At 40.8% G+C, this 15,878-nt stretch overlaps 2 protein-coding genes across 2 annotated transcripts; both read left to right on the top strand.

Moving 5' to 3' along the window:
- The first annotated feature begins 2,227 nt into the window (after window positions 1-2,227).
- On the top strand, window positions 2,228-6,671 carry LOC126371988 (glycoprotein-N-acetylgalactosamine 3-beta-galactosyltransferase 1-like). Its single transcript, XM_050017485.1, has 7 exons — window positions 2,228-2,379; window positions 2,869-3,101; window positions 3,400-3,538; window positions 4,094-4,190; window positions 5,055-5,181; window positions 5,643-5,797; window positions 6,435-6,671. Exons 1-7 carry the CDS (start codon window positions 2,228-2,230, stop codon window positions 6,669-6,671), a joined length of 1,140 nt encoding a protein of 379 aa, XP_049873442.1.
- A 2,790-nt stretch (window positions 6,672-9,461) lies between these two features.
- On the top strand, window positions 9,462-15,221 carry LOC126371987 (glycoprotein-N-acetylgalactosamine 3-beta-galactosyltransferase 1-like). The gene is made up of 6 exons (XM_050017484.1): window positions 9,462-10,251; window positions 11,500-11,638; window positions 12,545-12,668; window positions 13,897-14,029; window positions 14,505-14,650; window positions 15,030-15,221. Exons 1-6 carry the CDS (start codon window positions 9,462-9,464, stop codon window positions 15,219-15,221), a joined length of 1,524 nt encoding a protein of 507 aa, XP_049873441.1.
- Window positions 15,222-15,878: the final 657 nt, after the last annotated feature.

Raw genomic sequence — 15,878 nt, 5'->3', positions numbered from 1 at the left:
CCCTGAGCCGAGGTTCGCGCCCAACTGGGCACCCACTCTCACTCCACTCAGGCCTGTTGTCTTAAACGTTGTACCGGGTGAGAGCCTTCAGCGCTCCCTTTGTTCGGCCAAGTAGTTAATGCCACCTGCGGCAAATCTACAATAAGTCACGTCAAAAAAAAATTAAAAAATCTGACCAATTCGCTAACCTTCTTTTTAATCGCATTTTTAGTATTTCAAATTTCATTTCATTTCAATCAGAATTTCATAATTTATCTTTGACCTAGGAAACTACCCAATTATCTCATACCACATAATTACGATATCGATTATATGATAGATAACGATTTGCTGATGTATGCAACTTCTACTTATTATTTTTTTACTGATCGGCAATAAAAAAATAATGGCGGCTCTAATGTGATTCTTGCTTTACCTATCTTACAACTGGATGTCCGAGTGAGGAAAAGATCGATTCGAATTCGAAAAATAATCTCTTGATTCGTCACTAATTTAAAAAGCCACGCTCTTGTCGGTGTAGCAGACATGGTAAGTGACGATGTGGTCTAGGGTATCCAACCTCGACCACGCTTACCGCGCAAATGCCTACTTACCACTACTGGGTACTTTCTTACTTCGTAAACTCACGCTACAAGTAATCAAAGGACAACTTGTAACTCTTTAACCATGTGGTGCCAGGTGATCAGTCCGTCGCCCATATTAGTAATCTTCATTCGTGCGGGTTGTGAGATTAATAACCGACCTCAACAACCCTGTGTGGGTTGTATGTGTTGTAGCAAGGTTAGTATTGAGCCGCCAAAGGCCCCTGACGTGCGCAATCACTACATACATACTTAAGTAAGTATTTATAAATTCTAGCCGAGCCTGGTTATTTAACGTGCCCTCCAAAACACGGAATTTGGTACTTATCTTATTTTTCGGACAATCAGGCGATTTGAGCCTGCAATTTCTGACTTAACTGACCGTCACACAAAGTGTTTTGTTAGACATATCCCCCACTAGGAAACGAACGCAGAACTTCCGATTGGTGAGCCCACCGCTCCACCTCCTACCACAGAGGCCGTTGCAATCACTCTATCGGTTTTTACAACATGCCCGAGAAGATAAGCAATTGACCGAGCTCTACTTTTTATACAAGTACGCTCGAGTTCACTGCCCAGCATTCATAATGAGCTGAATCATCCCACTCAGTATTCGTTTGATGTCACTTACACCCCGTACGAATACACAGAGGTACTCATACAAGTACATATTGGTGTTAGTGACACTCTAACGAATACGGAGGGGAGCTGATTTCAAGTGGAATTTCCTGTCGGATTTATGAAAATGTTACTTAAGGTTTTCATTAATTATTTTCAGTTCCATAATTTTTCGACGGATAATTCCACTTGATATCAAATCAGAATCATAGTCTGACTCTAGCACAATATTTTCTTTACGTTGAACTAACACCCTGTATAATCCAAGGTACTTTTCTTACAGTCCAAAATTCATTCATCATCATCTCCCTAGCCATATCCCGTTTTTTCACACAGTCCGCTTACCTAAGTTGAAGCTTTGACAGATCCGGTTTTTTACAGTAGCGACTAACTGTCTACCTTCCAACCCGCAAAGGGAAATTCAATTCCAGCCCAATACAGGTTAGGTCACAAACGCATTCCTCACGATGTTTTCTTTCACCGCTGAGTATCTACGTAACGCAGTCCAAAATTACTTAAGCAATGACATGATTTCATGTTTAGTGTTGCGGACTTCAAGTTGAAATGAATACATGTTTTGTTTTTAAAGAAAGTGACTGCATAAGTGACAAAATGTTTATCGTTGTTCTATATGTGTTTTTAGTTTGTTAAGATAAACAGTTTTCAGAGTTTAGTGTGTAAAGACCTTGGCTTCAAAACACACGTTCAGACGTTAATTAAATTAAAAATAGTTTTTTTATAAGTGGCGGTTAAACCTAATCTAATCTACAAGATCCCACTACTGGGCAAAGGCTTTCCCTTCTTCTTCCAAATATTTTTTTTATTATATTTTATTTATTACTTAAGTACCTACATTAAGTATATATTTCGTTGCTATTCATCGCTCTGTACAACAGAAAAAGATGTTACCAAATCGTAATTTTCATGAGTGGTGTGAATTATTACTACTTCAGTATATTATATTACGTGTATGTTTATCTACATCAACTCTACCTACTACGCCCGTAAATACAACCACCATTAATTATATGCCGCAAGAAAACACTACAACCACCAGTGTATACAACAATTCGACCCCGAAAGCGAATATCAACTTGGATGTGGACGGTATACCAGAAGAGTTAGTTGAGAGGGTCGCGTATTCAATATACAAGAAAATAATGAACGAGGAGGTTTGCGGGTAAGTTTTGTTAATGTTTGTGCACACAAAGCCATACAGCAAAGAGTAATACTACGTATAGGACGGTAACTCTCCTTCCCGCACGAAATCGTACCGGGCGCCGAGCTGGATTTACCTCACCCCCTCTGGGTCGTACTTTAGTATAAATGGCCGTAAGCCGTTCAGGAGAAAGGAAAGCACGCGTGTACTGTTTGTCCCGTTCTCACTTACGCGGTAAGATGGCACACGGTAAGAATGAGATTTTTGTATGCAGTGTCCAGGGTGTGACAGAGCGTGGAAAGTGGACCGGGTACGACGAACACGTCGGGTACAAAACGACAATAAAAATCCTACGCTTATAGCTGGCCACTTCTCGACTCTGTGCAGCTCTAGCTTTTATCTCATTCTTCTCCGGCTTTTGTAGTCTTAAGTCCAGGGTTCGATTCTCGGTAAATACATGTCAAAAATCACTGCCCGTTTGAGAATCACTTAATCGTCCATTCATTACAGAGAAGCGGTCCGCAATATCGAGCGACATCCACTCGCGACAATGATTGACCACGATAAGGATGAGTTTGCGCATAAAACCGAGGACCATTCAGTGACTGATGAGTTGACCAAGAGAGTCAGGGTGCTATGTTGGGTGATGACCCAGCCCAGTAGCCATAGGACTAAAGCTGCGCACGTTAAGGAGACGTGGGGAAAGAGATGTAACAGATTGATCTTCGTGAGCACCGCTGAAGGTAAGTCAACTCAGCATACTATTCAAGACCCTGATTCCGACCTCGCCAGCTCTCATTTAGCGCTTATCGCTATTGGCCCACTAATCATCATCTCCCCAGCGTTATCCCGTTTTCACAGGGTCCGTTTACCTAACCTAAAGATTTGACAGGTCCGGTTTTTACAGAAGCGACTGCCTGTCTGACTTTGCAACCCGCGAAGAATTCATTATGTAAAAAATGACGATTTAAAATATAACTATGATAAGTACCTACTTAATAAAGATATTTGTGTATTTAAATTTGAATACTCTTATCTCAGATGACACGTTGCCAACGGTAAAGCTGTCAGTGAGCGAGGGTCCGAGACATCATTGGACTAAGACCAGGGCGGCACTCCAATACGTTCATGACAATCATCGCAAGGAGGCAGACTGGTTCATGAAGGCTGATGATGAGACGTAAGGCATTATGAATTAGTCTTATTCTCTTCTTCTATCGTGTGGGTTGTGAGGTGGATTACCAACCTCATCAACCCTGGTGTCAGGGTTATTAATGAGCCGCCAAAGGCCCCTGACATGGCTCAAGTAACGACTATATACATACTTACATCACGTCAACGTCATAAACAATCGAAGCAACAAAAAAGTATCGAAAAGTATATTAAGTATTTTATTTATATATTTATTTTGTTTTTTTACGACAAATATTATAATATTTATTTATTTTTAATTTAGAAAATCAACTGCTTATAAAACGGAACATTCAACAAAGTGTTTAACAAACCAACTTAAGCTACTTAAAGGTTATCCTAGAGAATTCATACAGATGGAAAGATAACATAAGCTTACAACCCAATTGGGGTAGTCAGAAGTGCATCCATCACAAGATGACCTAAGTCAGAAAGATACATTGTTATTATGAGCAGACTCTTAGCAACGTAACACGACGCAATCGCGCGTCGCGCCGCGTTTGGTTACGTAAAATTTTTAATTCCAGAAATTCTTCTTTATCAGATACGTCATAGTGGAAAACTTAAGACACCTGCTTGCCGACTACAGGAGCACTGATCCTATTTACTTCGGATGCCGGCTGAAGCCATTCGCAAAACGGGTTTGTTGATATTATAATCTAACACCACTATTCTACGATGTTAACTCGAACCTTTCTCGACTCAGTCGTCTGTTGGCTCAAAATTCTTCTTCTATCGTGTGGGTTTTGAAACTCAGAGGTCAGGGTTATTATTGAGCCGCCAAAGGCCCCTGACATGGCTCATGTAACGATTACTCACTAACATCAGTAAATAGTAACCGGGACCAGCGGTTTAACGTGTCTTCCGAAGCGCGGATCATCTTACTTTCGGACAATCAGGTGATCAGCCTGTAATGTAACCAAACTAGGGAGTCGAACCCGGGACCTCCGGATCGTGAGCCCAACGCACAAAATTGGTGCTCTTAGACGGTGCCTCAACCTAATTTCAGGTCTACTCCAGCGATATATGACGTCATTATTTTAGGTACTCATTTTGCGATCGAATAAATTTGCGGCGAAGTCAGAATAGGTAAGATCTAGGTGAAATGATCTAGTCGCTTTGCGATATAAACGGCGGATTTAAATCCGAATGTCTTCCACCTTATTTTGTAAACAAACTTAATAGGTATGTAAGTTTTTGTTACTAACGCTATGTTAAACCATTTTCGAATTTTGAATTTGAATTTGATATAGTCTTTAATGTAGTTAGTCGTATTGCTACCTAGACAATCAATTATGTAATACAGTCGTTACATGAGCCATGTTGGGGGCCTTTGACAGCTCAATAATAACCCAAAATACTAGGGTCGTTAAGATTGGTCTTCCACCTCACATCCCACACAAAAGATGAAGACCTAGACAATCTGAGACCAACCCTTATTTTGTTGGGGCTCGAAAGAGCTCTGGGATCAAAGAGCTTTTTCATCAACTGTCCTGTTTCTTCAGGGTTATATGAGCGGCGGCGCGGGCTATGTGTTGAGTCGCGCGGCGCTGGATCGGTTCATATACAAGGGACTACCTTCGCCGCACCTCTGCAAAGCCACTGACACCATTTCTGGGGATGCTGAGATGGGTATGTACTAAACAGATACTTCTAGACTCAGCTCATACCTGGTACATTTGAGACAAACCTACCATCAGTCATTATCCCCCAAGCATTATCCCACAGGGTATTTTTCCACAGGCTCCGCTTACCTAACCTGAAGATTTTATGGGTCCGGTTTTTTACAGAAGCGACTGTCTGATCTTCCAACCCGCGAAGGGAAAACCAGCCCAATACTGGTTAGGTCACATATCTCCGAAATTGTATTTCTCGGGAGTGTGGGTTCCTCACGATGTTTTCCTTCACCGCTGCACACGTGATTATCATTTTTGATCCAAACATGAATTCGAAAACAGATTCGACAATCATTGGTTTAGGCCTGTGCTGGATTCGAACCTGCGACCTCGAAGTGTGAGGCAAGGGTTCTGCCAACTGGGCTACCACGACTATGATTGTCTGTTGTTCAAACCAAGGTACTTCTTATCTTACAGGTAAATGTCTAGAACGTATTGGAGTGAGAGCCATGGACTCCCGCGATGCGCTACATCGCGGCCGGTTCTTCCCCTACATGCCTCGCGACCATCTGTTCCCGAAAAAGGCTAAAAGTTATTGGTACTGGAGCTATCTCTACTCCCCTTCTGATGAGGTAAGATTCGTGTTGAAATAAGTACGGCGAGAGTTTTAGACTTTTGGCGGACCCAACTAATTGGCCAGCTAGTTCCGCACATAACCAATAGATGGCGCGCACAGCAGTGCAGTGCAGTCCTAGAACGCGCTAACAAAGTTTACACCGTGGGACGCAGTTATACGACTTCCAAAAACCGTTTGACGATCCCTAGCACACAGAGCTCCTATACGCTCTCACTCTCGTTCGTCCAGTGCTAAGCTGTTGTCATTCTGTTCTGTAAATAAATAGTTTTAAGTCTGGCGGCGAGGGTGTGCTGCCGCCAAAAGATGTTTTAAGGGCACCGAACAGAGCATAGTACCTCGCTAGCAACAAGTTGGTAGTGTGACTAGGGACATAGAATAAGGAATAATACTACGTATACTACGGCAACTCTCCGCTCTCCACCAGCGGCTGAGCTAGGTTTATCCCACCCTCCTCGGTCATACTTTAGTCTTCAATCGTATGGGCATCAGAAGTCACACATACAGATGCGCCCGTGCGATAGCATCAATGTGTAGTGTCTATATAAAACGAGGCTTTTCGTATGAAGTGTTCAGGGTGTGCATAATGTACACCAACTTCTTTAAATCCCAAAATAAGTTCAATCTCTTTTCAGGGTCTAGACTGTTGTTCCGACCAAGCAGTTTCATTCCACTACGTTCGCCCCGAAGAAATGTACGTGTTAGAATACTTGATATACCATCTTCGACCTTACGACATCACGCGGTTTAGAAATCTGGAGGAATCCAAACCAACGAACACACAAACGACCAAACTGATTGAAGGAGTAACCAGTAGTGCCAACAGTACGACAACTATAACAAGTAAACCAGTAAATACATCTTTACAATAGAAACTGTACTTAAATACAAATGAATAAATATCATTGTTCCAAAATATATTGTCTTTTCATTGATTGTTTGAACACTGAGTGTAGGTAAATAGATATACCTACGTACCTAGACCTTCTTTCTCTGATGACGTCACGTCAGACGAGCTGTTGAGAAGCCAATTGTAACATCGTCACCCGCCTGTATAAATTCATTAACTGAACAGAAACAAATGTAGCGGTCTCTTTTAAACCTATTGAAATGTATAGCCAAAGAAACAGGCTAGCTAGTGAACGGTGACTTGGTGATAATGATGATGGTTAAGATGAATATTGTATTGTCACTGCTAATTAATAAATACTTTAGTGATAAGTGTATCTAGATAAATCGAAACCCTACTGTTTGGCCCTAAATTACAACAAAACCGCAGAAATTACGTAGCAGTGGCGCCCAACGTGGGGCCTCTGTCTCTGGTGAGACCCATAATGGACGCCATAGATAGTGACTTTTGGTCATTTTAACAGATGATGGAATATTATACGTACAAATCGTGATGATGAACAACCTCGGTGGTTCAGTAGTTAAAGCGATGGGCTCAAATGATCTGGATGTCCGGGTTCGATTCCCGATTGGGACATTGTTGAAATTCTGGAGTGTCCTTTGTTTGGTTAGAGACATTACAAGGTTGAATGACGTGATTGTCCGAATATGTAAGATGCGGGATACGTGCTTCAAAGTCATGTAAAGCCATTTGTCCTTAGTTGCTAACACAAAGACCCCCAACAACCTTAGTGGCGCAGTGGAATAGAGGGTAGGTCCCATTTGTTCCATAGGACATGACGTCATCGGACAAAATTAGACTTTTTGTTCCCATTATGTTCTATGGAACTATAATTATACAAGCATTTCCCCCGACTTTTTTATTAGTGACGTCATAGAACAAAATGGGAATTGTCTTTTCCAAAATTGTTCCATGTTCCTAATGTCTCTGGATGAATATCAATGATATCAATCTTCGTGCCAAATCCTATGTACCTACAGAAAGGTGTTAATATTTGACTTTGGTATTCAAAAAATAAATTATTGAAGAAGGACGTGAATTTAAGCCGACGATAATATGGATAGAGCCTATTCATTAAAGAGTCTTATCTTTTATAGAGTCTCTAAACTTGTTCTATGGAACATACTTATTGAAATGAAAATGTATTAAGTAGATGTATTAGAGAACAAATAAAACTAAAAAGTCTCATTTTGTCCGATGACGTCATGTTCTATGGAACAAATGAGACCTACCCATAATAGGATGGAGTATGCTCCATACCCCCACTCGTTTGTTTGAGGGGAGGCCGGAGGGATGTGCCTAGCAGTGTGACGTAGGTATATAGTAGCCTATTTATGTGTTATTTATGTTCACAAAAGTCAAAATAGGTACTCAAAAACATCAAGGCTAATGTACCTACCTAGACAAAGGCGGTCCGAATGAATGCATGTTTTATGTATAAAGATAATGATGAATGCCCATTGTTTTTCTATTTCTTTTCAGCTTTTCAGGTAAACTGAGAATTTAGTTTGATTTTATCCCGGCTTCGAAACAGGCGTGTTTTATTTGGCTTACTTAAATATTTATGTACCTACATTGGATTGGTACACTTACAAGAACGATGTCGTGGTGCGAAGTAATAACGGACATCGTTAATTTTTTTACAACATTGTTGAGCTTTACTCCCGCAGTGCTTAATTATACCGAAGCAATATACAGCCTTAAAAATTACACGCCTCTCCCCGTTCATATTAGACCGACTCGAGCGGTGCCAATAGCTAATCTGGATTCAGATGACTTACACAAACCTGTCGAACTATTTCAAGACACTTTTGGACACCATAAACAATTTAGCGGGTAAGTTTTGTCACGTGCATGACTGTTTAGTTAGCGTGTTAAGGTTCTTTAGGAATATTAAGAGAAACACATGTTAACTGTTTAACGTCAGAAGATATATTGAATAAATAAGCGAGTTAAAAACTAAGGCTACATAAATTGGGCCTACGATATACTCTGAACCGGCGTGCGTGTATGAAGCGATTGATGAATGTGGAGGAAGCAAGAGAAGTGTGTCAAGATCGAAGCAAATGGAAATCTATAGTCTCTGCTTACCCCGGTGGGAAATAGGCGTGAGTTTATGTATGTATGTATGTACATAAATTGGGTTACATGCGCACTCCTTATTTTAAGAGTGCATTAAACTATGATGCAGCCATCATGTGACTTCGTCACACCTACACCACAACTTAACAGAAACCTAAAATAATATCGTCAGAATTTAAACTCCCTAAATGTAGATAGGTAAGTTAAATTGCAATAGCCATAATATTAGGTTAACAATGGTGCTGATTCCTGTACACACCATCTAATTTTATTTTAAGTTATACCTGTCATTTTCTTATCCGCCGAAAAGGAAAGGGACGGGTCATCGACAGGCATAAAATTTATGGAACATACTTACGTCAATTTTAGATAGAAATTTAAAAACCCTTGCAAAATTGTATATTGGCCAAAAACCCGACAGAATTAAGTTGACAGCACACGTCAAATGGGGTGCATATGAGCGAGATGCCTATTTTATTCGCTCAGGTTATTCGTTCATTTTAAAATTAACAATTGTCAATCATCCGTCCCTTTCCTTTTCGGCGGATAAGAAAATGACAGGTATAACTTAAAATAAAATTAGGATAGGTATGTCTGCAGGAATCGGGGCCATTGTGCAATCCTGTCGCACCAATTATTCTAAACATTTTACAAATTACATTACAGAGGAATGTACGGCCATCCACTAATCTACAACCACGAACGTCCACCAATAGACCTCCAAAGTCCAAACCACCACCATCCACAAATCGACTACCACGACAGGCCACCAAGCGACAACCGCTACCATCCACTAATTTATGACCGGTATAACCCACCAGTCACCAACCGGCAACGTTCCCCAATCCACGAACATATTCGACCCAACTACCAACGTCAGCGTCTGCTATTTGAAGGTCGCCAACATCCAGTGATAGACTACCATGATAGTCCACCGAACGACAACCGCCAACGTCCACCTAAAGACGACCGTTACCATTCAAAGGATAACCTTCATAGTAATCAACGTTCACAAATCAACGTCCATTTTCATCAACACCAATCAATAAACGATCGCAAACCTACACCGATAACTCACCACCGGAACCCGCCGAAGTTAGACCATGAAAGTCAAGGAAATAATCACCGGAAAAGTCCATCAAACTATTACGAGGACTATTATGACTACCAAAACAGTGCAATTGACAATCGCTCACTAACCAATAATAGTCAACGTTTATCGATCCACAGTAAAAGTCCACCAATAGGTGTTGGCCAAAAAGCTTTTAATTTTATGATCAATTATGACATGGATGCACGCAAGAGTGACAATCATTTGGGGGTTGATAAGCTGGCTAAAAAAGTCAGGGTGTTATGCTGGGTGATGACATGTCCCAAAAACCATATGACCAAAGCTATCCACGTCAAGGCCACGTGGGGGAAGAGATGTAATCGGGTGATCTTCATAAGCAGTGAAAAAGGTGAGTAAGCATAATATTCCACAGATTTTTTTTTATGGAAACACGTTTATGACTTCAAAATTCGTATTGTATCTTCATCTATCGCGTGGGTTTGAAATGGCTCATGTAACGACTATTTACTTCAGTAAGTAGTATAACCGGGACCAACAGCTTAATTTGTAAGACCACCATTTGAGGAAATTTTCAAAATGGCGAACAGAAAAGAAGTCAATATGTTAAGACCCCTCTAAAACTTGAAGGTACCTCTCCAAGAGTCTACTGTAAGTTGACGTGTTTGTGATGTATCTGAAGTTCTGATTACCATGACTTTGATGTTCAAAAATTACTTAAGTATCAACAAGACTGCTGATAATAGCGATGGGCGTTATTAACCATAACTGGTTATATATGCAGTTACGAGCTCGAACAGTGATCACTCGTTTTCCACTACAACAAAAACTAGTGATATTCATAACGCCATTTAAACGATCGAAATAGGCATCAGTCTTCAATAACTCTTTTAATCACAACGCCATAAAGTTAAATCGAATTCACTCTTATGTTTAAGGCATAGCGTCGATGTTTGGCTACTTTCACTACTCACGCAAAATCACTGGTTTTACAATATTCGTAATGACAAGATGAAAACGACGTTTTACATTGACCACCTTACACATAGCTTTGACAACGTAAAGGAGTAAAACGAGTAATGTAAAACGTACGTGTGCGTGAAGAAGAATTAAGTTATACTGCTACCTAACCAAACGATTTTACGTTACAATTATCACGTTTGCTTCAGAACGTTGTGAAAATAACTAGTTATAAAAATCACTAGTTAAGAAACTAGTTATTGGAAATCACATAACGCTTACGTTACGTTATCTCAAAAACCGATAACGACCCATCGCTAGCTGATAAGTATACAAACCGCGAGTTATATGTACTTACGCTATGTTGAATTATACCAACCAACCCCACACATTAGGCCTCGCGACACGGCTACCGCTAACTACGTCGCGAATGTTATCTACTTACGTAAATACATGTCAAACGCCAATTGGACGAAGCTCTCGATATACCTAGTTATTTCGCGCCGCACGCGTGTCGGTTGCCATGCAAACCGTGCTGGGATATATAACGCACAATACCACACGTAAGTAATGCAGAACCATAGAGCAACACGGTCCTCGCGGACGGTCGAACGCGTAACTGCTTTCTTTATATACCAGCCTTATTTTCCTTCATAGATAAACATAATGGTTGTTTCAGAACCTTTGTTGCCAACAATTGCCTTAGATGTGCTAGAGGGACGACAATTTCTGTGGGGTAAGACCAAGGCGGCATTCCAGTATGTTCATAAGCACTATCGAAACGATTTTGACTGGTTTATGAAGGCGGATGACGATACGTAAGGCATTAGTGTTAGTACATTATCAATAAGTAGTATCATAGTGCCCTAACATTATGAAAGAAGATATATGGTCTAACACTACCAGTGATGTTCTGTTCTCCGGAATATTCCTATAAGCGGGAATTTTCCCGTTGTAAAATTTATTTAATAGTAAGGATACTGGCCCCGATTCCTGCAGACACCGCCTAATTTTATTTTAAGTTATATCCGTCATTTTCATATCCGTCGAAAAGGAAAGGGACGGATGATTCACAGCTCTTAATTTTAGGAAGAATGAGTAAGTAAATGAATGAATAACCCGGGCGAATCAAAAGGTACGTCGCTGGTATGCAATCCGTTTGACGTGCTGTCTACTTAACTGTGTCGGGTTATTGACGGATGTAAAATTTACGGATGTTAGTTTAGATTTGTGCTTAAAATTGACGTGTGTTCCATAAATTTTATGCTTGTCGATTACCCGTCCCTTTCCTTTTCGGCGGATAAGAAAATGACAGATATAACTTAAAATAAAATTAGATGGTATTTACAGGAATTAGCACCACTATCTGCTTTTCTGTTCAAAATGTTCTTTCTTGTACTCTGATCTTATCTGCCTAAAGGTTAAGTAGGTAATAAAGCCTTTTCTACGTAAGTTTTGCGCCTTTTTACCGTCAGGAACGTTCCCAAAGTTAAACTATTCCTGGGAATGGAACATCACTGAACAGTACTATTTGACTATAAATATAGGTACAGCCATGAGCAATATAATGTACTTTAGGACTCTGTCGCACTTACATATTTGACATTTAGTAAGACTTACAGTTCAATTTGTCAAAAAAGTTAATGTGACATGGTACCAAAGTGTATACCAACCTCATCAACCCTGGTATCAGGGTGTCAATTTTTAATATTTGATCTTCACAGATACGTGATATTAGAGAATTTGAGACTCTTGCTGGTCAACTACAACACTTCTGAACCTATTTACTTGGGACGACTATACCAGTCCCCTAGGCTAGCCCTATTCAGTACCAGTTCCCCATCGTCGGTTAGTATCACCACAACTATTTGAAGAACAGTTTTTATGATGAGTTTTATCCCGGGTTTCCACTGACGCGGAGATGGGCCGAGAAGAGCGGGATGTGCGGATTTGACCAAACACAGCGTTCGAGAGAGCGAAAAACAAAGACGCTCTGTCACTCTCTCCCTCGCGGTGATTGGTCGATTCCTGCACATCTCCGCACAGCTCCGCGTCAATGGCTTCACAGACGCACTGACGCAGCCTTAGCGTCACGTAGTATTACTTCTTACCACCACCATGTATTACCACCATGGCCCGCCACCATGTTTTCATGGATCTGAGTTATCACAGCGGCATCTCCTGCCTGCCATTTAGCATCAAAGGGCCTGTTCACACTAGAGATTTTTCAGCGATTTCACGGCGAGGCGACATGACATCATCATCATCAGCCCATTAACGTCCCCACTGCTGGGGCACGGGCCTTCCCTATGGATGGATAGGGAGATCGGGCCTTAAACCATCACGCGGGCCCAGTGCGGATTGATGGTTATTAACGACTGGTAATGCAGCCGGGACCGACAGCTTAAGCACGGAGGACCTCGAGATGAAAACTTTTTTTGTGGTCACCAAGCCTATGGTATAAAAGTTGCTTAACTTTAACAATCGCAGACCGAGCGCGTTTACCGCTGCGCCAACGAGCTCCTCGATGACACGGGATGACATCGCCACGATATCGCTGTGTGCTCACGGCGAGCACGCCGCGATTATTTTGTGAATGAAGACAGCCCGTGACGGTGACAACGGCAAGATCGCGGTGTGCTCGCTGCGCGCACGCGGCGATGAATAAATCGCGACGGGCACGCGGCGATCTCGCCTCGCCGTGAAATCGCTGAAAAATTGCCGGACAAATCGCTAGTGTGAACAGAACATACCCTAAGTAGGTAGGTGTAGTTCTTCGAATACCGGAAGTCAATATAATTACCGTTAACGCAAAATTATTCTAGAATTTTTGGTCTTTTTGCAAATATCCATTCTGAACTTAAGTATGTCGTTTAACGAGAGACTTTCCAGGCTACATTCGCCAAAAACAACATGATGGCGTTGTTGATATCGACCACCGGTGCTCTAAGAACTACCCGTGTGTTTAGTTTATTGATTGCATCGTAGATGGTTCTGCCAAAGAGCAACACACGCAGGCGTTCCCGTCTGCGAACCGTGTTGCTCTATGGGCTTCGCATTCATATTATTTTTTTAGAGTTACATGACCGGTGGCGCGGGTTATGTGCTAAGTGTCACGGCCCTGGATCTCCTCGTCAACAAAGGTTTGAATGTGTCGAACCATATATGTAGAGAAGATGATGCGTCTCAAGCTGAAGATGTTGAGTTGGGTAAGTAAAGTTATGTAGATGAAAGATGTAAGATGATCCATGCTTCGGGAGGCGCGTTAAGCTGTTGGTCCCGGTTACTACTTACTGATGTAAGTATGTACTTAGTTGTTACATGAGCCTGCTGAGCTGAAAGAAAAAGTTGTATAGCGCGTGGAACGAAACGTCTGATCAGGTGACGCGAGCCAGTCCACTTTAGCAGTTGGGTAGTTCTTCGAACGCACGGCAGGGTGTGAACGCAAAAATATCGTAGATCGTAGATCTTTTGTTTTTTTGTAAATATCCAGTTAGAACTTAAGTCAACTCTTGTTCTGTTGTTGAACTCGTGTTGAACTTATTATTTTGATAGCTGTCAAATTAAACAAACTATTATTTTTCTTGCATGGCTTAATCAAAAATAAATCAAACTACATTAATGGAGTTGGTAACATGTAATATACCTAGTATAAGTAAGTAAAAAAAAACAATATTTTTCTAGGATATTGTATGGAACTCGTCGGAGTGAAAGTCATAGACACACGGGACTCATTGGGTCGCGAACTGTTCTTCCAGAATATGCCGACCGATCTTGTAGGTACAGTGAGCGCCTGTCCACAATATTGTCCTTACTACCCCGTTCTTGAGGTAAGGCTCTACATCATCGACGATATAACCAATTAGATGCTTAAAGTAACGTTGGTTGATTTTTTCGCATAGAATTCATTCTGTCAATTAGCTAAGGAGAGGAGAGGGAAGCATATTAGTGGCTCACTCAAAATCCTTAACTTGAACTACTTTAAGCGATCGCAATTAGTCAAACGCAACGTTGTCGCCGTTTTCAGGTGGCATCTTATATCTGATCTATTTGTCAGATGTGTTGACAGGACCCATTCACCTCTCTCTACCTAAATACTATCAACCCTTCAGAACAAAAAGTGATCAACCCTGAACCACCCTAAGCTCTTGCGTAGAGGTGTTCATTTCGGTAGGTACCTATATTAAAAAGTTTTTGTTTTTTTTTCAGGGTGAGGATTGTTGTTCCGACCGAGCAGTTTCTTTCCACAGCGTTAAACCTAAGAATATGTACGTGTTGGAATATTTGGTTTATCATCTCCAAGCTTACGATTACGAGAAATTTTCAGTTGATTTAGCTTCGGACGAATCAAAAAACCGGTTTGCAATAAAAACACTGCCTTTACAAAACAATAGAGATTAGCATAATAAATGATAATAATATATTTTTTTCTTATTTTACAACCGAATCCATTGGCCATGAATTCCATCCCAATTGCATCCCAACCATCCCAATATTTTTTTCTTTCTGATTTTTTTTTGTTTTGGTTTTCCCCGAAGGGTAAGGCAAAGGGAACTATGCCCATACAGCCATGTCTGACGTATTTTGAATAAACTTTTTTATTATTATTTTTTTTTTTTCTTGATGATTAATGAAATGATGAAAAGTGATGATGATGAAACCTAAGGCCCCACCCTCGGAGTAGACTCCTACTCCGAACCCCAAACGAATTAACTTAAAAGTTTTGAGTTATGAAGCGGCTTCCTGGCACGAAGCGAAAATTGGCAGATACACTTTGTTTATTGAATACTCCAATATAATAACACTCGCGAATGTCTTCCGACTAACTTAATGCGATCATTAACCACAAAACACCACTTCGTATTAATTATTTAGATTATTCAATGAAGAAAGCAACTGTCCCGTTCCCGTTTCCCACCAAAAAGCCTTTTCTTTCTGAACGAAATTGTAGACGTCAGTATAACATTTGTGCGTATTTGTCGTTTCATAGAAAATGTAATTTAATCAAAAACATTTTTTATAGATAAAATAATGGCCAGAAGTATATTATTCTTTAGA

The sequence above is a fragment of the Pectinophora gossypiella genome, chromosome 13 (assembly GCF_024362695.1).
Source record: "Pectinophora gossypiella chromosome 13, ilPecGoss1.1, whole genome shotgun sequence".
Lineage (NCBI taxonomy): Eukaryota > Metazoa > Arthropoda > Insecta > Lepidoptera > Gelechiidae > Pectinophora > Pectinophora gossypiella.
Note: the sequence above shows the minus strand (reverse complement) of the source record. Positions and strands in the feature narration are given on the sequence as shown.

Coding starts and splice junctions, on each gene's coding strand:
- LOC126371988 (XM_050017485.1), top strand. CDS start 2,228: ATGCCGCAAGAAAACACTACAACCACCAGTGTATACAACAATTCGACC. Junction 2,380..2,868: donor ATGAACGAGGAGGTTTGCGG/GTAAGTTTTGTT, acceptor CATTCATTACAG/AGAAGCGGTCCGCAATATCG. Junction 3,539..4,093: donor ATGAAGGCTGATGATGAGAC/GTAAGGCATTAT, acceptor CTTCTTTATCAG/ATACGTCATAGTGGAAAACT.
- LOC126371987 (XM_050017484.1), top strand. CDS start 9,462: ATGTACGGCCATCCACTAATCTACAACCACGAACGTCCACCAATAGAC. Junction 11,639..12,544: donor ATGAAGGCGGATGACGATAC/GTAAGGCATTAG, acceptor TGATCTTCACAG/ATACGTGATATTAGAGAATT. Junction 14,651..15,029: donor CTTACTACCCCGTTCTTGAG/GTAAGGCTCTAC, acceptor TTTTTTTTTCAG/GGTGAGGATTGTTGTTCCGA.